General features: G+C 34.6%; 3 protein-coding genes across 6 annotated transcripts; 2 read left to right on the forward strand and 1 right to left on the reverse strand.

Annotated features, from left to right (window-relative positions):
* Positions 1–2,018: 2,018 nt before the first annotated feature.
* On the forward strand, positions 2,019–2,923 carry LOC113562066. Its single transcript, XM_026970141.1, has 2 exons — positions 2,019–2,367; positions 2,473–2,923. Exons 1-2 carry the CDS (start codon positions 2,095–2,097, stop codon positions 2,668–2,670), a joined length of 471 nt encoding a protein of 156 aa, XP_026825942.1. The 5' UTR covers positions 2,019–2,094; the 3' UTR covers positions 2,671–2,923.
* A 13,158-nt stretch (positions 2,924–16,081) lies between these two features.
* LOC105284848 (arfaptin-2) lies at positions 16,082–19,895 on the forward strand. Of its 3 annotated transcripts, none has more exons than XM_011348648.3 (7): positions 16,082–16,254; positions 16,694–16,897; positions 17,044–17,136; positions 17,225–17,389; positions 17,481–17,802; positions 17,881–18,058; positions 18,139–19,895. In XM_011348648.3, exons 2-7 carry the CDS (start codon positions 16,696–16,698, stop codon positions 18,289–18,291), a joined length of 1,113 nt encoding a protein of 370 aa, XP_011346950.1. In that variant the 5' UTR covers positions 16,082–16,254; positions 16,694–16,695; the 3' UTR covers positions 18,292–19,895. The 3 variants fall into 3 exon arrangements, with proteins under 3 accessions (XP_011346950.1, XP_011346953.1, XP_011346952.1); XM_011348650.3 differs by lacking the exon at positions 16,082–16,254 and adding an exon at positions 16,281–16,535; XM_011348651.3 differs by lacking the exon at positions 17,044–17,136 and having other exon boundaries at positions 16,089–16,254.
* Positions 19,896–21,114: 1,219 nt separating this feature from the next.
* Positions 21,115–22,012, reverse strand: LOC105284846 (mitochondrial import inner membrane translocase subunit Tim10 B). 2 transcript variants are annotated; one of them, XM_011348645.3, is made up of 4 exons: positions 21,751–22,012; positions 21,518–21,613; positions 21,254–21,429; positions 21,115–21,129 (listed from the first exon to the last, which is right to left on the reverse strand). In XM_011348645.3, exons 1-3 carry the CDS (start codon positions 21,772–21,774, stop codon positions 21,259–21,261), a joined length of 291 nt encoding a protein of 96 aa, XP_011346947.1. In that variant the 5' UTR covers positions 21,775–22,012; the 3' UTR covers positions 21,115–21,129; positions 21,254–21,258. The 2 variants fall into 2 exon arrangements, with proteins under 2 accessions (XP_011346947.1, XP_011346946.1); XM_011348644.3 differs by lacking the exon at positions 21,115–21,129 and having other exon boundaries at positions 21,192–21,429; positions 21,751–22,011.
* Positions 22,013–22,100: the final 88 nt, after the last annotated feature.

Raw genomic sequence — 22,100 nt, forward strand, 5'->3', positions numbered from 1 at the left:
TTATAAATAGCATTTTTTTTCCTGTATAATTTTTCCAAACTTGTAAAAATTTCCTAAACATATTTGTAGCGAAAATATTTAAGATTGCTAAACCCGCTGCAGTTTGTATGTACTTTATTAAATACTAGCTGGCGCTTGTTCCTCGCGCGCTCGGTATATTTGGAAAATATAAAGCATAAAGAACGTATTTTTTTTACGACGCACACATTTTTAGAAGTTGCAAGACGAGTGCACATAGCCTATGTTACTCAGGAAGATCTAAGCTATCCACCAGTGAAAGATTTTTTCAAATCGGTTTAGTAGTTTCTGAGATTACCCGAACAATGGAACAAACTTTACCTCTTTATATATTAGTATCATAGACATAGTAAGAATAGACCGAGCGTGTTCTCAACTTGGCAGTGAATCACAGGTAGAAAAAGAGAGAAAGCAGGTGAAGGATTGCTCTCTCTCTCTCTCTCTCTCTCTCTAAGGAAAGAAGAGTGGGGGTAAGAGCGGAGAGTGGGGAAGACGCGAACAGAGAGAGAAAGAGATCCTCCACCTACTTTCCGTCCTTTTCTAGCTGTGCTTCACGTTTTGCGCTTCACGCTCGGTCTATTCTTACTATGTCTATGATTAGTATAGAGTATAGACTAGTATAGATTACATTGAGAAAGGAAGATTTTTTATGCATGGCAACTTGGGACACCATATGGAATCATAACCACTTTTTAAAATTATCAATATGTAATGAAAAAAATATAGTACGGGTTTAGCAATCAAATAGTTTCGTGTGCTACAAATATTTTTAGTAAACTTTTAATATTTTTGAAAAATTATACAGGAAAAAAATGCTATTTATAAATTGCGATTATTTATTTTATATTATATAATAGAAAATTTGTTAATGATATAATGTTTATTAGTAGTCTATATATTTATTTATTTTTCTTTGATAATGACGAGAAAATGTTATTTCGCAGAATGCATGAAAACACTTCATTTATATATATTTATGTATATATATATATATATATATATTAATGAAGTGTGCATTACCGCATACAACATTACCGCATATTATCGAAATAATGTTGGGAAATTGCTTACAGTTCACTTGACGATCTAAATACTTCAGAGTTTTGAAGCGCACATGTCTTCCCGACATGTCGGTAATTCTCAAGTTTGTCGGTGATGTCGCTAGCGGACGGTCGCTGTAACGAGAGCTAGTGAAAAAATAGTTCACTTGCAACTCCAGGATCCCCTTAAGGGCCACTTCAACTAGAGACCTACATAATCAGAGAAGCGAAACGCATCGCCATTATTTTGGGCGCACCAATGAGACAAGTTTGGTATATGTAGTAGCAAATAGAGAACCTCAAGTAAGAGTATGGACATCGTGGATTCGCACCTGATTGGTGGGATCGAAAATGGCGGAATTGAGGTTTATCAATTAAGGGACTCTATCTAAATAAAATACATCTTTGTTAGAAAAAGAAATTACACCTAACATTAATTGTGAAAATAACAATATCTTTATAAAATAAATATTCCTGGTGGAAAAATTTATCATATTTTCTAAAAGAATTGGAACGTTTCTCAGAATAAATCAGAAAATTTAAAAAAATTTGAAAAATCATTACTTTTTATTATGTTTTATAAATTTTCATACATAGAGATACTAAAAATTCTCATCCAGTCATTTCTGAAAAATATTGAAGAAATAATTTTTCAAAATTTTTCAGAAATAACTGGATGAGAATTTTTTAAATATTTCAGTATCTCTAACAAGTAACACTACCCAAGTGCCACTCGCCGATTTTCTTGAAACTTTGCACACACGTAGTACATCGAAAAACACTAGACACGTGTCTTTTTATTTGTGCTAACAACGCATTTTAAGATTAGAAAACGCATTCGAAAATTTAACACTCTATAGCACAATGGTAACCACAGTGTAAGAAGATAAGGTGCTGTAACGAAGTACCTTTTCGTGTAAGAATCGTGTGATGTTAGCAACGTGCTTTGCACAGCGACCGCACGTAACGCTGACAGTTCGAAGCTCAATATATATAGCATTGCAAATGACGTGTGTACGGTGTGACGTGTGTGTGAATGTTTCTCGTAACATATAATAAAGAAATAATCGAAAAAATGGTGCGACGATGTGCTATACCACATTGTAAAAGCGGATATCGTGGGAAAGAAAATGAAAATGACAAAGTGTCTATATTTTCGGTGCCAAAAGATCAGTACGAACGCATGAAATGGGCTCAGATTTTATCATGTTCGTTGAGTGACAAATTATATGTGTGTGAAATACATTTTGATCCAATGAGTATTAAAAGGGAGAAGATTGCTAGTCATAATGGAATACTATTATATAAGGTATTATACAAGTTTTATTCTAATATGAAAAACGGCATTCATTAACATAACCTTTAACGTACTGATTTGCGTACTGATTTCGTTATCTGATTTATCTGATTTCAGCATATTTACAAACAGAAACGACTTATAGCTGGGGCACTGCCTATTCAAAGTAATAAATACCCTTTGAAGCGATTGAAAATGAATCCGGCCTCGACTGATCCGCAATCTGCACAAGCCTCAATTCTTGTATTAAATGACATAGATATTAATGCCAATGCAATTGACATAGATATTGACATAGATAACCTTGTTTATTAAAACAAGGGGAAAATTAGTGCATCCAAATATGACAATTTTTAAACTTTTTCAAACTATAGAAGCAGAATTCGAGGCACATGCGGACAGTGGTAATGTTTATCATCATGTTATCGAATCACTCATTGCAAATAATCATTGCATCACATTTCTGTGTAATGAACATAAAGTCGATGTTTTAACATATTGCATACATTATTATTTACTTTTAAGAATACGACAATTTGTGAAACAAAAAAATAAACAAGTACAAAAACTAAATCGTGAAAGAAAAAAACTTTCCAAATTAACGAAACATTAATTTCTATTTGTATTATTATGCATTTAATTATGCGAAGAATTTTTGTTGAAACATTAAAAAAGATTGAATATTATAAGTAATATTATGGAAGTAGTATTATAAGTATCACAAGTAGTATTAGTATTATACTATTATACGTATTATATATTATAAAATATATAAAATAAAATAAAAGTTCCACATTTTGTTCATCTTATAATACTAATACTACTTGTGATACTTTAATACTAATTCCATAATATTACTTATAATATTAAACCTTTTTTAATTTTATATTATAAGATGTTATGAAAACATGTTTTATTCCATTCAAATATGTTATTTTATTCAAATGTAAGAACTGAAATAAATCTGAAAAGCTTCTACATGTACTGGGTTGATATAATGATTTTCAGTGTGATTATCTCCCTTTCTCACTTCCCTTTCTCCCTGTCTACTATTACTATATATGTATGTACTTCGAACTGCCAGCGCCTCTAGCGGACACTTTATGAGATACGTCACTCAGAACACAGCCAAGGTAGGCCCGTTACATCATCTTATCTTCTTACACTGTGTGGTAACTAACGCTACTCCTGAGCGTTATTCTCTTACAGCTTTTACGACATTACTCTATTATGATTTCATTGTCTGAATGTTTGGTATTAATTTTACGAGATTCGGAATGGCAGATTCAAAATCGCGGACCAAAATCGCAGAATTTTCAAAACTTTTATTCAAAGTCAGTTTCGAAGAAGTGTTTTAGGCCGGTATTCATAGTCAAATCTTATATTTAAGACCGTCTTAAGTGAATCTTCAGATACTCCATAGCCAATGAAATGATCCATACAGCATCTTCAAATAAACTTAAGACGGTCTTAAATATAAGATTCGACTATGAATACCGTCCTTAGACCGTGATTACAATTTTGGTAACAGTTATATCAATCTAAAGGAATTTTGTCGAAATACTATTAACATTGTAAACAGTAACCTCGAAAACCACCACAAAAATGGTCTTTGAAACTAATTTAAAACAATTGGAATTTGGGTCCGCCATTTTGGATGCACCATATTGAATTTGTCATTTTTCATCCTCCACCTCTAGATTGATATAACTGTTACCAAAATCGTAATCACGGGTCTAAAACACTTCTTCGAAACTGACTGTGAATAAAATTTTTGAAAATTCTGCGATTTCGGTCCGCGATTTTGAATCTGCCATTCCGAATTTCGTAAAATTAATGCCAAACATTCAAACAATGAAATCATAATAGAATAATGTCGTAAAAGCTGTAAGAGAATAACGCTCAGGAGTAGCGTTAGTTACCATTGTGCTATAGAGTGTTAAATTTTCGAATGCGTTTTATAACCTTAAAATGCGTTGTTAGCACAAATAAAAAGACATGTGTCTAATGTTTTTCGATGTACTACGTGTGTGCAAAGTTTCAAGAAAATCGGCGAGTGGCACTTGGGTAATATTACTTGTAAGTATGAACATTTCTGTAAAATAGTAATAATTTTTGAGAATATTTCTGATTGTCTAAGTTATGAGGAATAAGAATCGTTACAATTCTAAAAAACATTCTGAGACATCCTGAGAAAATCTGAGAAAGTTTTCCACCAAGGATCCATACTGCTCGTTTTTCTGCATTTGTTGGCAAAGTTGCCATGTAACATCCTCTTTTATCCTTATTTGTACAACCTCATACACAACACCCAGTCATTTCGCTTAATATTTTTAACCCTAAAGTAAGGAAGGTTATATTGTATACTCCTCATAGATAGTGACCATACGAACGCCATTTTCGATCCACGATGTCCATACTCTTACTTGAGGTTCTCTAGTAGCAAAGAGGAACCTGAGAGCGGCCAGGCCGCCGTTTTACTTGATACCGTTTTACCGGGTCGCCTCCATTTGCACACGGAACGATTGGACACGTAATATTGGACATGGAACTATTGGACACCGACCGATTGGACACCGCACCAACCGCACCAACCGCACAATTAGACACTACACGATTGGACACCAATTTACAACCGATGATAAGACGCTACGACATTGTACAGGGTGGGGAAAAATTATTGGTCAAGCTTTTGCCAGTCGATTCTACTCGTCGAGTTTGCCAACATTGCATTATAAACATGGTGCCGCAAAATTAACTTTCAAGGTCATTTTCAATGTCAAAATTTTTTTATTGGCTTAGTCGATTCTACTCGTCAAGCTGAACAAAAGTCTCAAAGGGACCATATGCCGGAAATCAATATTTCATAGAGAAATCTTCGTTTGAAGTTTTTTTGCCTGAAATTTCACAAAAATCGAATTTTAAGAAGTCAGAAAATAAATCTGATGCTTATAAAGTTCTTAAAATCATGTTCTGAATATCCTGATCATGATTAGCGAAAATCACCCCCCAAAAATGACCCTGAAAAATTCGGTTTCAAGGTCAAAAATCTGCTTAATCTACTCTTAGCGCTACCCAGGAACAACGACGTGGACGTGGTAGATTTCTGTTCCCTTCGGGGTGACTTGATTACAGTGAGTTCCCCTCGCCTCTCACCTCGGGGTGACTTGATTACAGTGAGTTCCCCTCGCCTCTCACCTCGGGGTGACTTGATTACAGTGAGTTCCCCTTGCCTCTCACTTTATCGTCGTCGACGCTACCTACGAACAAACAGAACTGACCCATCGGCCCCAATAGCTCTGAGCAGTTGTGCTTGTCTGCCAGCTTCAATGTGACCACCACCGTTATCAATGCAAGCTTGGAGTCTCTCCACCAAATTATCTCGCACTCTACGGAGCACAGCTCGATTTCGTGCTAAAGTAGCAACCGCCTCTTCAATGCGATCTCGTAAATCCTAAGCTGTCCTTAAAGCTCTGCTTGACCCATAAACAATGGCTTTCAGAGCTTCCCAGAAATAAAAGTCCAGAGGATTCAGGTCAGGTGAACGGGCGGGCCATAAGTGTGGCGCAGAATTACGACCGATCCATCGAGTTCCAAAAACTCGTTGTAAAAAAGCGCGGACTTGCCTGTCGAAATGCGGTGGAGCACCGTCATGCATAAAAAAATTCGATTACGGGCATTCCTCGGAACCATACGTCGCAGTCGATTCAGGAGAGTATGACGTAGAAACCGCAAATACTCAACGCTTGACAATCGGTTTGAGAGAAACACAGGAGCAATATAATCATTCCCGAGTATCCCTGCCCAAACATTGACTGAAAAACGGCCCTGCTAAACTCTTTGGACCATTGCGTGTGGATTGCGTGTGCGCCAGATGCGAACATTTTGCCGGTTTAAAATGGAAGTGCTGGAAAAACTGGATTCATCAGTGAACACTATATTTTTCAGAAAGTGCCGATATCTTCGGATCTTGCGAAGCATCCACCGACAAAAACGAAGACGAGCTGTGCGATCACCAGGTCGTAACTCATGCACTACCTGCACTTTGTAGGGTCGTAGGCCTTCCTCACGGAGAATGCTCAAGACTGTTTTATGATCAACCCCTACTCGCGCGCCTGTGCGTCGTGATCCCATGACAGGATAAGTTCGAGCTAGAGCAATCACACGTTCCTCAATTCTCCAAGACACACGAGGACGACCTGCCCTACGGTGGTCAGCACCTGCAAAATTCATTTGCTCCTGATCATGTAATCGTTCATCGAGTCGTTGAAATTCTCGACGATCAGGCACGGACCCTGGACGTAATGGTCTACCATTAGCTTGGCGTCGCAACCAACTAGCATAAAGAGCTCGTGCTCGTGTGTAATTACCATGAGCACGATCAATTGCTCAAAGCATTAGACGTTGGTCACGCCCATCCCGAAGCGCCCGATCACGACCACCACGGCCACCACGTCGAGGCATGCTGCAGCAACGTTATTCTTAGAAAAAATTTGGTAAAAAATTAAAACAATTTTTTTTTAATTTTACACTGAAAATTGATTCAAGATCAGTGGCGGTCTTCTAATAATCACGAAAAAGGTCTGGATATGGATGGAAAGCTTCTTAAGCACAAGTAACGAATGTCTTATGGAGCGATATATTATTCCTCTCCGAGGCAAATGACCGTTGCTTTAAGGAACCAACAGCCGTTGAAATGTTACTGGGTACCAAGATACCCCGAAGAGAACAAAAATCTACCACGCCCACTTCGTTGTTCCTGGGTAGCGTTAAGAGTAGATTAAGCAGATTTTACATTCATCACAATTAATTTTACGAAATTTTTTGGCTTCTAAAAACTTCAAACGAAGATTTCTCTATGAAATATTGATTTCCGGCATATGGTCCTTTTGAGACTTTTGTTCAGCGCGACGAGTGGAATCGACTAAGCCAATAAAAAAAATTTGACATTGAAAATGACCTTGAAAGTTAATTTGGCGGCACCATGTTTATGATGCAATGTTGGCGATCTTGTAGAGTAGAATCGACTGGCGAAAGCTTGACCAATAATTTTTCCCCACCCTGTACATGCGCTGGCTCTAAGTCTGCAACATATTAGCAAAGTTCATTCTAATAAGTAAGAGTCAAAATTAGATGTAGAGTAAACATTGCTTTGTCTTGCAAAGTACATGCATGGATACTTTCCCTGTATAAACTTTCTTACTTTAATATTATTAATTTTTTATACTGGGAAATTATATGCTTGGGTGGAAGAGCACGAGGAGACGGGCTTCGCCCGTCACCTAGTACTCTTCCATATAAAAAAATAACAAAACTTTGGGGTGACCAAAAGTTTTGTAATTTTATTTATATGCTAATAATCTAAGCATATACTTTCCCAGGATAAAAAATTAATAATATTAAAGTAAGAAAGTTTATACCGGGAAAGTATCCACACTTTATCCACGCATGTATTTTGCAAGACAAAGCAATGTTTACTCTACATCTAATTTTGACTTTTACTTATTAGAATGAACTTTGCTAATATATTGCAGACAGAGCCAGCGCACGTACATTATCGTAGCGTCTTATCATCGGTTGTAAATTGGTGTCCAATCGTGCAGTGTCTAATAGTGCGGTTGGTGCCCAATCGTGCGTGTCCAATCGTTCCGTGTCCAATATTACGTGTCCAATCGTGCGGTGTCCAGTCGTTACGTGTCGAAACGGGATACGCTCCGTTAATCGGGTTCAATAAGATTCGTAGTTATAAGGCTGACCAATTACAGTCATTCCATTCTTTAGAAGAATAGTTGTGATTGGCCAGTTTTAGAACTCTGGAGGTTATTAAACCTCATTAACGTTGCTATGCAAACGTACTCATTGTTTTACTGATTTTGTTTCTTTTACGTTCTATTAAAATTATTTTAAGTTTTGTATATTAAATTACATATTTAAAAAAATATTTTTAATTTCAAGTTCTTCAAAATTCGTTACTGTGACAGTGACTTTATTTATAAAATTATTTATGCAATAATTTGCAAAATGAAATGTTCCATTCCTTATATTTTTATTTTAGATGGCCTCGTTTAAAAACAGTTTATGACAACGAGACGCAAAAAGGATATGCAGATTTTCAAGAAGCTGTAAAAACACGAGTAAAATGTGGGAACAGATTAAGGCCTTTTCTAACACAGATAAACAAGAAGTATTATCGTTCGTCTGAGATCATACCTATATTTGAAACTTCAGGCTCTTCCATTTTCACGTACTATAAGAACAATATAAATATTGATAAGAAGGATCTGAATTTATTAATTTATCCAGATGGGATAACACATTTTTCGAATTTTTATTTTGTTATAGATGAATTAATAAGGTTGCTTGAACGTCAGAAAGGTAAGAAAAAATAAATAATGAATATTTATTAAGAATTTTTATGTTTAATTTATGGATAGTTAGGCAGTTATATTATAACATATACATTAAGAAGATAAAACATTTGCCATATTGTTAATATACAAAAAATGTTAATCTTATAGAGAACATGAAGATGATTTGACAAATATGTATTACGGTAAAAAGCTTCTACCACTCCTGAGGCATTATCATCAAAGAAACGTATTGCAGGAATTTATAAAGCGCCCTGCTGAATAGCAACTGTTGGAAGAAGCGATAACGTTTGTCGCACAGTGGCATCAACCAGAGAAGGATATCTCTTACTCCTATATAGAAACGAAACTAGATAATATCGTACAAGAAGTGATGATGCATCTCAAAATTAAAAATCTCATGCATCCAATATTTTTGGCATCTTATGAACAGTTTTTATTTTGGAAAAGTAATAATATACCCAGTCAGCCAAACCTGCGAAGAAAAGACATTGGCAAAATCTGTTCGACAAAATATGTGAGCAGAGAGGCCACAGATTGGGTACAAAATCCAGCCAGTAAGCACACTGTCAGCAGTATGCCGACAGATTGGCAACAGATTCAATCAGAATAATGCAACAGATCCAGTACCATCTGTGTCCGCATTAAGATTGTGTTCTGCCAGCAGATCCTGCTTATAACATGATCTGACAGCAGATTGGCGGCAGAAACTGAACAGAGCCTGCCGACATAACCTGGCGGCAGATTGGCGGCAGAAATAGAGCAGGATCTACGCAGTGTAGTTGGCAGCAGATTGGCGACAGAAACCGAACAGAGCCTGCCGACATAACCTGGCACCAGGTTGGCGGCAGAAACCGAACAGAATCTGCAGCTTTTGACACTATTCAAAGTTACACGGCTAGGAATATGCGTTTTCGCTCCGCACCGCTAGGTGGTGAACATGTCGAGTTCTTACTAGAGCTCTAGATATTACAAGAGTAGCGCAAGCCCCGCCATGTTGGACCTAACCGGGCTGCGTTCCGATTCCTCGCCAGGGTACAAGGTTACAAGTGACTGTGTCTTCTCATTGGACGCCATGGTGATAGGTCCAACATGGCGGCACCGCGAAGATCAAACGTTTGCGCTACTCTTGTAATACCTAGAGCTCTAGTTCTTACTCGACGTTAAGATTTAGCCTGACAGTTATATAAGTTAATATATGCGTCTTGACATGATAATATTAATTTTTCTAAGAATTTTTGCACTTGCGGCACAGAGGTTCTCATGGACAACGTCCACACGCGCCGCAAGCAATCTGAAGGCATTAAATTTGCCCATTTAATCAACTTAAGTATTGATTAAAAAAACAGATTACTTTACAATAGTGGACCAATATAAGAAATTAATTCATACCCCACATAAAAAATTAGATTTATATTGTTAACCAATATTGCTCCAATAATTTGTACTACTACGGCACTTTCTCGCAGAGCCTGCTCGATTTCGGCTCCCAGTCTGCTGCCAACTACACTGCGCAAACCCTGCTCTATTTCTGCCGCCAATCTGCCGCCAGGTTATGTCAGCAGGCTCTGCTCGGTTTCTATCGCCAATCTGCTGTCAGATCATGTTAGCAGGATCTACTGGCAGAACACAATCTTAAGGGGATTTTGGAGTTGCAAGTGAACTATTTTTTCACTAGCTCTCGTTACAGCGACCGTCCGCTAGCGACATCACCGACAAACTTGAGAATTACCGACATGTCGGGAAGACATGTGCGCTTCAAAACTCTGAAGTATTTAGATCGTCAAGTGAACTGTAAGCAATTTCCCAACATTATTTCGATAATATGCGGTAATGTTGTATGCGGTAATGCACACTTCATTAATATATATATATATATATATATACATAAATATATATAAATGAAGTGTTTTCATGCATTCTGCGAAATAACATTTTCTCGTCATTATCAAAGAAAAATAAATAAATATATAGACTACTAATAAACATTATATCATTAACAAATTTTCTATTATATAATATAAAATAAATAATCGCAATTTATAAATAGCATTTTTTTCCTGTATAATTTTTCAAAAATATTAAAAGTTTACTAAAAATATTTGTAGCACACGAAACTATTTGATTGCTAAACCCGTACTATATTTTTTTTATTACATATTGATAATTTTAAAAAGTGGTTATGATTCCATATGGTGTCCCAAATTGCCATACATAAAAAATCTTCCTTTCTCAATGTAATCTATACTAGTCTATACTCTATACTAATCATAGACATAGTAAGAATAGACCGAGCGTGAAGCGCAAAACGTGAAGCACAGCTAGAAAAGGACGGAAAGTAGGTGGAGGATCTCTTTCTCTCTCTGTTCGCGTCTTCCCCACTCTCCGCTCTTACCCCCACTCTTCTTTCCTTAGAGAGAGAGAGAGAGAGAGAGAGAGCAATCCTTCACCTGCTTTCTCTCTTTTTCTACCTGTGATTCACCGCCAAGTTGAGAACACGCTCGGTCTATTCTTACTATGTCTATGATACTAATATATAAAGAGGTAAAGTTTGTTCCATTGTTCGGGGTAATCTCAGAAACTACTAAACCGATTTGAAAAAATCTTTCACTGGTGGATAGCTTAGATCTTCCTGAGTAACATAGGCTATGTGCACTCGTCTTGCAACTTCTAAAAATGTGTGCATCGTAAAAAAAATACGTTCTTTATGCTTTATATTTTCCAAATATACCGAGCGCGCGAGGAACAAGCGCCAGCTAGTATTTAATAAAGTACATACAAACTGCAGCGGGTTTAGCAATCTTAAATATTTTCGCTACAAATATGTTTAGGAAATTTTTACAAGTTTGGAAAAATTATACAGGAAAAAAAATGCTATTTATAAATTGCGATTATTTATTTCATATTATATAATAGAAAATTTGTTAACGATATATTAATGTTTATTATTAGTGTATATATATTTATTTATTTTTATTTTATATAGTAACGAGAAAATTTTATTTTGTAGGATGCATGTTAAAACACTTTATATATATTAGTATTTATTTTATATAGTTTATATAGTATTTTATATATGTAAAGTACTTTACATAAAATACATATACATACATACATACATACATATACACACACGCGCGCGCGCGTATATGTATATGTATGTATGTATAGGTAGGTAGGTATGTATGTATAAACGTTTATTATATATGTTATATAAAATAATAATGGTCCATATTCAGGACGTGCTTCTAAAGATGTTAGCGCGCCTTTTTGTCGTTCTATCTTTATCATTCAGTAGACATAAAACAAGGATAGAACGACAAAAAAGCGCGCTAACATCTTTAGAAGCACGTTTTGAATATGGATCAATGTATATATCCTTTCGTGACATATAAAATAGTAATCTTTTATAAATAGAATAGGCCCCTCCAACGCCTATTCCCGTAAGACGCAACCAATATATTGTCTCGTCTCTCCGATTGCTCATACGAGGCATATGAGCAGTAACGCATTTATTTGCAAGAAGCGTTCGTGTGATTAACGCAAACGCCTCGAGTAATAATGTATTACTACATATATGATATAAAGTCAACGCCACGTATGTGATGCCTTTGAAAATGACGTGATGTGTCAACATCACACATTCTTCAAGTCGGAGAAAGCGTCAGTTTGTTACTTCGTAAAATAGTTACAAAATGATGTTTCATGCCGACATTTTCACGTCATTCGAAATGGCATAGGACTTTACTTTTTATAGCAGCCCAGGAATTTATACATCTGGCTTTGTTGTACGTGCCAGATCACAAATTAATCGCATCTGGCTTTGTTGTACAGTTTTTATGTTGGGAAAAGCGTCAGTTCCTTACTTTGTAAAATAGTAAGAAAATAACGTCTCATGCGTTTCGTGTCATTGGAATATTTTTCCTCGTATGGATCTTTTCCCAACGCTACAGCTGTAGCGAAGGCGGCAGCATAAATACCACATCTCGTACTATGGTTGTGTTTGCACCTTTTCAAAAATTATATCGCTCACGTTTATTAGTGGGAAACGTTTGCGAATATAATCTTTTTCCTTTGCTGCTAATTTTTTATATGTACAGCCGGGTATGCTGTCATACACATGCAGTTTGGAACCGTCAAAGAAAATGCACCGCCAATGATCGGTACAATATTCCCTCTAATTATTTGAATGCTCATGTCGCTATTACTAGCGTCAATGAGTTGAGGAGATTCCAGGTACTGCACGCTTTGTGTCTCGAAAGGAGACGTCTCTCTGACGATGCGTAAAAATGCATCTAAAAAGATTCATCAGTCACTTTGCTGTGCAGAGGTAAAATATTCTGCTCCAGCAAAGAGAGACGAACATTTGTCTCGTCGAGAGTGTTTTTAATAATTCTTGCATCTTCTTGAGAATTGTATTGAGTAATAGTGAACGATATAAGTTAAAATAAAGGTAATCCTTGTAGTTGTGACGCGTAGCGTGGCATATTAGGTGTAGCGTCTCGCGCAATCATGGGTTTCAGTTTGTCACGGGTTCGATTCCTGGTATATGTGTTTTTTTATTAAACAATGTACGTATTATGCTAATATACAAGAGATATTTGTCATATTATATGAACTTTTTAAATCATATATACATGATGCAAGTGTAAAGAATGACCCGGTAAAAAATGTTTCATATATCATATCCTATAAAACTGTACGTAATTATATAGAAACATATAAAATTATGTATCAAATATGTCCATATATGTCCATGCATACTTCCTTTCTCTTGTATAATTTTTGATCACATACAGGGTGTCCCGGGTTTTAACCGACAAACTGCGGGAGCATATTCTACTAGTGGAAATAAGAAAAAATTCTTATATCGAGTTTGCTTAGAAATGCTTTATTACAAAGTTATAAACCAATATGGAAAAGAAATATGAGATAAGTAACAACGGAACATAGTGTAGAATTTGGAAGGTCGAAGATGTTTATGTTATGTGTATTCACATGTATTCATGTTCACTATGTTGAAACGATTCAGTATGATTGTTACTTTCACAACAGTAGCTGTTAGATTTCAATCGTCGTGTCAACTAGCAATTACTATCAGAATGCCAAAAGTGTTTTCAAATGAGGAATACACTGATATTCATTTCGTGTACCGGATTCTGTGACAGAAATGCACGAGCTGCCGTACGAGAGTATCAACGTAGATTTCCTAACAGGAGAGTACCAGATAGTTCTGTGTTTAGTAATACCCATTTGCAATTACGTACAAGTTAGAAACTGGTTAGATGAACATTATGCTCATAGGTGGATTGGTCGAGGAGGACCGGTTTTCTGGCCTCCAAGATCGTCCGATTTAACGCCTCTTGATTTTTATTTATGGGGAACTTTAAAAAATAAAGTTTACAGTACAGAAGTAATCTCGCTTGAAGATTTAAAGCAACGAATTACTAATTCAGTTACTGAGATGCAACAAAATTTTCAGGAATGTCGTACTGTAACAAATTCTGTACTACGTCGATGTCTAGCTTGTATCGATGTGCAAGGACAACATTTTGAAATGCGTCACTAAATCATTGCGTAGATAATTTTATTTTTGTGAAAAAATCCGTTGTTACTTATCTCATATTTCTTTTCAATATTGGTTTATAACTTTGTAATAAAGCATTTCTAAGCAAACTCGATATAAGAATTTTTTCTTATTTCCACTAGTAGAATATGCTCCCGCAGTTTGTCGGTTAAAACCCGGGACACCCTGTATAGATAATATTTTATACATCATCATACATAATCATATATAACATGTTTCTATATATAGAAATGTTATATACGTTATATATGATGATGTATAAAATATATTATCTCACAATTATACAAAATCACAATTTTACAAAAAGACAATGCGCAAATTACTTTTCTACTTATTTTTCAATTATTTTTTTTATTATTTGTTCTACATATGTGTGATCAAAAATTATACAAGAGAAAGGAAATATGTATGGACATATATGGACATATTTGATACATAATTTTATATGTTTCTATATAATTACGTACAGTTTTATAGGATGATGCATGAAAAATTTTTTACCGGGGACTGACGAATGCATACATGATCTATTTTTAATTTTGATTTCCTCTTTATGCATCTCGTATATGTATCTCGTTACATTTATGTGAGAAAGTATTATTGCTTCATATATAAAGAAAAAGTTATGGTATGCAATATATGATTAATAAAATTCATATAATATGATAAATATTCCTAGCATATTAGCATAATACAGTATGTAATAAAAAAAGAATATAGATCAGATACATATTAAAAAATACATTTATACAAAAAAACATATATAATAGTATTCGTGTATTACATACTACATACTTTCATTGAATATACAAAGCAACACTTTCTCACTTTCAAGGGGAGGTCGCGAGCTGGGGCACACGGAATTAAATAATTTTTTTATGTTGAATAAAATGTATGTCTGTACGTACAGCATACGTACAAACATACGTTTTACTCTTGGCCCTGATTTCACGCAAATCGTATGCATCAAAAGTTTTGCAGAAACGTATTTTTTTTACTACGCACGAAAACTTTCTTTTAAAAGCGTCCTTAATAATCCTTAATTCTATCCCGAGTCGGGGTCATTCATATTTTGTACGTACAAAGTGCATAAAGTATTGTATTGTAGAAAATATAAAGCATATGCTGGTGCGGGGGCCAGAGGCGTGTATCGCGGCACTAATGCCGGCACGGTCCCGTATTCCACATTTATCATTGCCGTAGCCGTATCGTCTGTCGCGTTGTTGCCACAATTTGCTTTTTTCCTTCTGGATATGTGCAACGCCGGTCCCAGCGCCCGAATACGCGCCCGTCGAGGGGACATATCGAGTAGCGCCGTCTCGCGCAATATCGAGCAACTAATCTTGTGCTCTTGGACATGATTTGACAAATGTAAATGTACAGAAAGTTTATTTCACATATTACGTTTTTATTACACTTCAGAATTCACTTTTACAAGCTTCCTTACATTCTTTCATTCTTTCCCTTTGTCAATGACTCTTCATTTTGTACGTACAAACTGCACAACTTTTATATTAAGCACATTATTGTACGAAGTTAGGTCACAAGCCGGTAATAAAAATGTACTGTTTAAATGTTTTTCGTTTTTAACATAAAATTGGAGTTATTGACAAACATTTCTATCTGTACTGTAATTGTGGAGAAGGATTTGTTGTTTTGTGCAACCAAAAAAGAGTTAATTATGTAATAAAATTCTTTAATTCCGCCAGTAATGTGTAGTTGGCAACACTGTTTCTCTAGCCGCTCCAGAATCGCCTTAATAAAATATCTAGAGTTAGTGATATTGCCGCTAGTTAGATATCCGTCATGTTACATGTCGTTCCGTATGGGGTTCTCTTCACGAAACGTCATAGATAAAAATCGTAATCGTCAAATTTACTCACTTTGCATACACATAGTGCGTACGTAACGCTAGAAATAGCGTACGGATGATAACTTAGTGTAGTAAGTATTATTTTATATGTTGGCTACGATTCATTAGCGGTTTATCGGGAAGGGCGAGCCTAGTTTGTCTCGTCGAAAAACAGGTGTCCAGTGACGGTTTTCTGTCATTTTCTGTCGTGACTCGTCGATGCGATTCGAAATTTCTCTTAAAATCTGATCGGCAAGAGGCGTACGTCCGTGTAAAAGAAAGTGACCACCGTTTACAGTTATCCTGACTGACAATACACCACTGTCTCGTGATAACATCTCACTGTCTCCGGTGACAGTAACGATCGAATGTCGTGAGCAGTGACTATATCTGTTCCCTATGAAATTGTTAATTAAAAGACGCCTTATGATTTTTTTATATTACTATTTTTTATTATTATTTGCAAAACAATTGAAATATTTTATAAAAGCATTATTATTAAAAAATCTGTACATAGACATTTTGTGACAGGGATGTCTCAAATCACGGTTACGTCAAGTGGAATGGAACGCAGTATTCACGAGATGTTGAAGGACGCACCTTCTCTGAACGAGAGCGACAGTGCTGTACATACTGGAACGCCACCACCCCATCTACCGAATAATTGTAGCAGTGATGGTCATCCGAAGCCAGCTACTATAAACTTGAGCTTAGGGAGTCCCACGTCCCAAACTTGTACGTATTACGTTTACTTTGCACTCTTTCGATCCTATTGCTCTTTGTCAGAGTGTGGTGATTCCACCAGAAGTGCCCGAAATCACTTCAATTTTTGAGGAATGTTCATGTAAAAGTACCTTGGTGGTTTGCCATTGCCTTTCGAGGGAGGACAATCCATAAAGATCCATCATGGTATGGATGGGATGTGAACTCTGGTCTTTTGGGTAGCGATCTCTGCACTAACCAACTACTTCACAGTATAGTTCCTGTCTTACTTTGCACAGTTATTGAATAAATAAAGCCTTCTCATAACTTCTCAGTTAAGAGATATCCATATTCTTATAGCAGTGGCAGTTTCGAGTACTCCCATTCAAAATGGTGATACGCAAACCATGCGTACTACTCAGAGTAAAATTGAGAGTCTCAAGAATTGGAGTATCTCTACATACAAATGTACTAAACAGTTAATGTACGAAAGATTAGGGAAAACCTCGCGTACCGTAGATTTTGGTGAGTTGTTTTTGTCGATAGGAATATATTTTTTTTTGTTTATCTTTCATGTATCGTTTCAAGTCTCTGATTGATTGCTTTTGTATTTCAGAATTAGAAACGCAAATCGAGCTGCTCAGAGACACTCAAAGGAAATATTGCAACGTTCTGCGATTATCGCGAGCCTTGGCGTCGCATTTTCATCACGTTGTTCAGACGCAACACGCCCTAGGAGAAGCATTTTCCGAACTGGCACAGAAGTCGCCTGAACTCCAAGAGGAATTTTTGTATAATTCGGAAACGCAAAGGAATTTAACAAAAAACGGTGAAACACTTTTAGGGGCCTTAAATTTCTTTGTCTCCTCGGTGAATACGTTGTGTAATAAAACGATCGAGGATACCTTGCTTACAATAAGACAATACGAAACCGCGAGGTATGTCAATTTTGTTATAAGTTTATTCTTTTCTCTTTTATCTTTCGCAGCCACATTTGTAATCTAAACATTTTATAGGATAGAATACGATGCATATAGGACAGATCTGGAGGCTCTCGTGCAAGCTACAAAGTCAGATGGTAGTAATGCAGCGAGATTGGAGGAAGCACAAGCTAACTATGAAGGACACAAGCAGAATTTCGAAAAATTGCGTTCAGATGTTTCCATTAAACTGAAGTTCTTAGATGAAAACAGGGTATTTCTTTTTTGAAAAATAAATAAAATTTGTATAAGTTATTATTCACAAATAACTAACAAGTACAATATTGTTTCCAGATCAAAGTGATGCACAAGCAATTGCTCTTATTTCATAATGCTGTATCCGCCTACTTCTCGGGTAATCAAACCGCATTGGAGGCTACTCTTAAGCAGTTCAACATCAAAGTGAAATCACCGAATTCCACTTTACCGTCATGGCTGGAGCAGTAGTTTAATTCAAATTAAAACAAAAACTGAATACATCACTGAAGAATGTGAATACGGGGAAGTGCGTTCGTCCACGGAGAAAGTAAAGGTATAGCAGTCATCGCAAACACTCGACAATTTGCTGATATATATATATATATATATATATCGAAACTACCATTTAGTCTGACAGTTTAAACAACAATATAATGAAAAATTGTGGGATTCATGATGTGTAAACAGACTGAATTCAAGTTACGGTGTGTCTAAATATTTATCATTATATATATATCTATATATATATATATATATATATGTATATATACACAGGGTGTTCCACGTAATGTTACAACTCAAAAACTCGACAAACAAGTGCTTTTGAAGAATAGAAGTATTTTTCAACGAAATGTTCCAAACAAAGTTTACTTGTTTCTTTGCCGTAGAATCCAAATATGTAACAATTTATAGGAGTTTCCATTTGAAATTACAAAGTTATCCTCCGGTCCCCTTCGAGGAGAAGCGGGGGCGAATTTTTGTTTATGTAATTAGAAAGATCCCTCGAATACGTGAAACTTTCTCATGAACAACTTTTTGAAACGACAAATATTTGTGGAGTTTTGGAATTGTAACACTTTACGTGAGACACCCTGTGTATATAAATTCTTTTAAGAGAATCACCAGACGATAGAAGATAGGAGAATCTCTATAAAACATAGTAACGTTTCCCGATAATTAATTTTGAATGCTTACGTATTTGAGAAGAGGCAGTATATATTTAATTTTTATATTTCTCTTAGAGGAAAAGTTCTCCAATGTAAATACGTAATAACGTGACACAACAGTATATAAATGAAGCTTTCTATTTTACAGTGTATTAGAGTGCTATTAATTGCTTATTTATATTACACTTTACACACGTAGTTTAACGATACGTGTGCTCACGATCTTGAAAGGCTATTCTTTAAGCTAGATAGTTTTGTGTAAATTTTAAACTTTAAGGCTATGATACTGCTGAATTATATAGATCTATTTATAAATATGTAATTACACTTAAACCAAATTATTTCCCAAACTATCTCGCAAATTGAAAATATCGAAAACCTTTGTAAGAAATTAAGGGTGTACATTAATTGTATCCAAAGAAAAGATTTTATTTTATTGTCAGAAGAATAGAAAGTTTATTTCTATTGAATGTGAATATTTGAAGATGATCTTATTGAATTTACATTAATATTAATATTAATTTATGAGCTTTCAATTTCTTGCATTGTATATTTTTATAATCAATCTTCGAAGTATTGGGTCAGTCAAAAAATTCAATTTTCAGTTTTTTTAAATCAAATTACATGTAATACAATGTTGATAATGTCTATATCATAGATAATACTGTTTGATCATAGATAACGATGGTAATTGCTTGATGATTGAAATAATTTATTTCTACTGCAAACAATAAAGCAAAATTTCATGTAAAAATCGAAATTATTTTCCGACTGACGCAATAAAATAAATAAATAAAAATCATCAGAAATTAAATGGAGACTGTAGATTGTACTATATTATTTGATGTCTCTAAGATTCAGTTTGTGAACATCTCTTTTTTTTCTAAAAAAAGATTGTTTAATTTCGAAAAGAATTCTCAGAAAAGTCATTTTCTTCTTTAAGTATCTATTTAAAAATTAATTGGAATTGAAATATCTTACCGAAATTAATAAATTTAATTGTACCTAAGTTAATAAATACATTATTATTTTTATGGTGAGATATAATATAGTTTAATGCACAGCACGCGCGCGCACACACACACACACACACACAGTTTTCAAATGAGGAAAACCTTCAAAAATACTTTACAGCAGTAAATAATTTTAATCATACATTTCCGATAGTGATTATTTATTAGTTGCCATATAATAGTGATAATCACTACAACTATCTATTAATGAAGAAATAAACTAGTTAGTAGTAATATAATATTACGAAAGTGTGTTATGTGCTGCAAGATTACAAAGTTGATTCTCTTCCAGTATGCATGGTAATGTAATAAACGTTTTACATGTGTGTATGCTGAATGTATACGAAGTAAATGTTAAAAGGTGTCTTGGAGAATCAGCGAGTTTCTATTATTTCATGCTTGTGTCTGTTATTCAGAGAATAACAACATGATAATACCAAATATTTAACAACTTTGGCCTTCAATATATAACTGCTACGTAATCGTGCTTGTATATATTCTTTACATATGGTATAAAGATTTTAAATATATGTTTCTTTAATTTATTTAATTTGTTACATAGCTAAATTATATTTTAAAGAATAATTGAAGTCGATCAAATATTCTATTCCTGTGCAAAGATCTGATTTTTCACTTTATTCTTATATAAAGAAAATAATGTATTGTTGCAATCTCTGATAAATTAAGAATGTAATGCTTTATTATTTGTAAAATGTATAATAATTAAGGGAGAAAAAGGAAGAGCGCGAGATAGAGAGAGAGAGAGAGAGAGAAAGATATTATGTTCCTAACTATGTTATTGTGTGTGTATATTATGTGTATACAAATTCTTAACAATAAACGAATGCTTATATAAAAAAATTAGCAATTTTTTAATTTGTTATAAAATGTGTTTATAAAAATATTGGTAAGGAATTACAAAATAGAATTGTTATTTAAATTTACTTTATATTATAAAAAATATTATAATATAATCAAATAGTAATATTGAATTGACCGTTTTCCTTTGCATTTAAAAAAAGTTTAGAATTTTAATTCTTAATAACTTGAAATAACTCTCATTTAAAAACTATCATTCGGATCAAATTTTCGTAAAGGAAAAAATTGTTTTGTTTGGTCTCAGGAATCTAAAAAATACAGAAGACATTTTAAAATTATTGTTTTACATACACATATATATTTTGATAGATTTTTACATTGTTCATAAAATGAAATTAATTAAAAAATCCTAGAGATTTGATATATAATTACAAGTGTTATTGCATGCTTGATTCCACTTGTTGATTTTCTGCTTCTAATGTTGTTTGAGCTGCATTCAATTCCTCTGTCCTTTTACGCAGCATTACAGGTTGTACTTCCACAAATATCTCCATTATTTTATGGTTGGCGTGAATAAATTTCTGTGCACAATTATTTACACAAGAATCCTGCAAATAAACAGTCAAATAAACAGAATTAAATAGAACTGAATTGAACATACTTTGTATGATCCACATTTATAATAAAAATGCTTACTTCATCCAAGTTGATTTCTCGAGAAAGAAAAGTATTGGCACATTTTTTGAAACATGTCTCGGATATTTGATTGTAGAGCAGAAGAAAGTCTTTGAACTACTGAAAACAGATTTACTGAAAATTTACATGAACATTTTCGTTGGTACGATTAATGTCTATAAAGTAATCACAAAAAGTAACGCAAAATAATTGATTACATGTAAAGATCAAATGATAATTATATTAATATGTACATTTCTTAGCTGTAACACATCCATGTTAGATAGTATATATTATGTATTTTTGATACTTTACACAAAAGTACACTCTGAAATAATACTATTTTAGTAACACTTTCTTATAAAATATTATATTATTTAGTGACACATCAGAGAAATCGAATAAACATTTTCATGTAAAATTTATAACACTGCAGTTATAATAGTTATAAATATAGCAGCGCAACTGGGGTCTAGGTTTGGTACTATGAATTGTGCAGTACGGATCATACGAATGGAGTGCGCATGCCTAAAGTCAGGGAGTGCAATAACAGAGAAAGGGCTCCTGCATACAGGACGCGGCAACGCGGTGGCCAATCACTGTC

Source organism: Ooceraea biroi, chromosome 6 (genome assembly GCF_003672135.1).
Source record: "Ooceraea biroi isolate clonal line C1 chromosome 6, Obir_v5.4, whole genome shotgun sequence".
In the NCBI taxonomy this organism is placed as follows: Eukaryota; Metazoa; Arthropoda; class Insecta; order Hymenoptera; family Formicidae; genus Ooceraea; species Ooceraea biroi.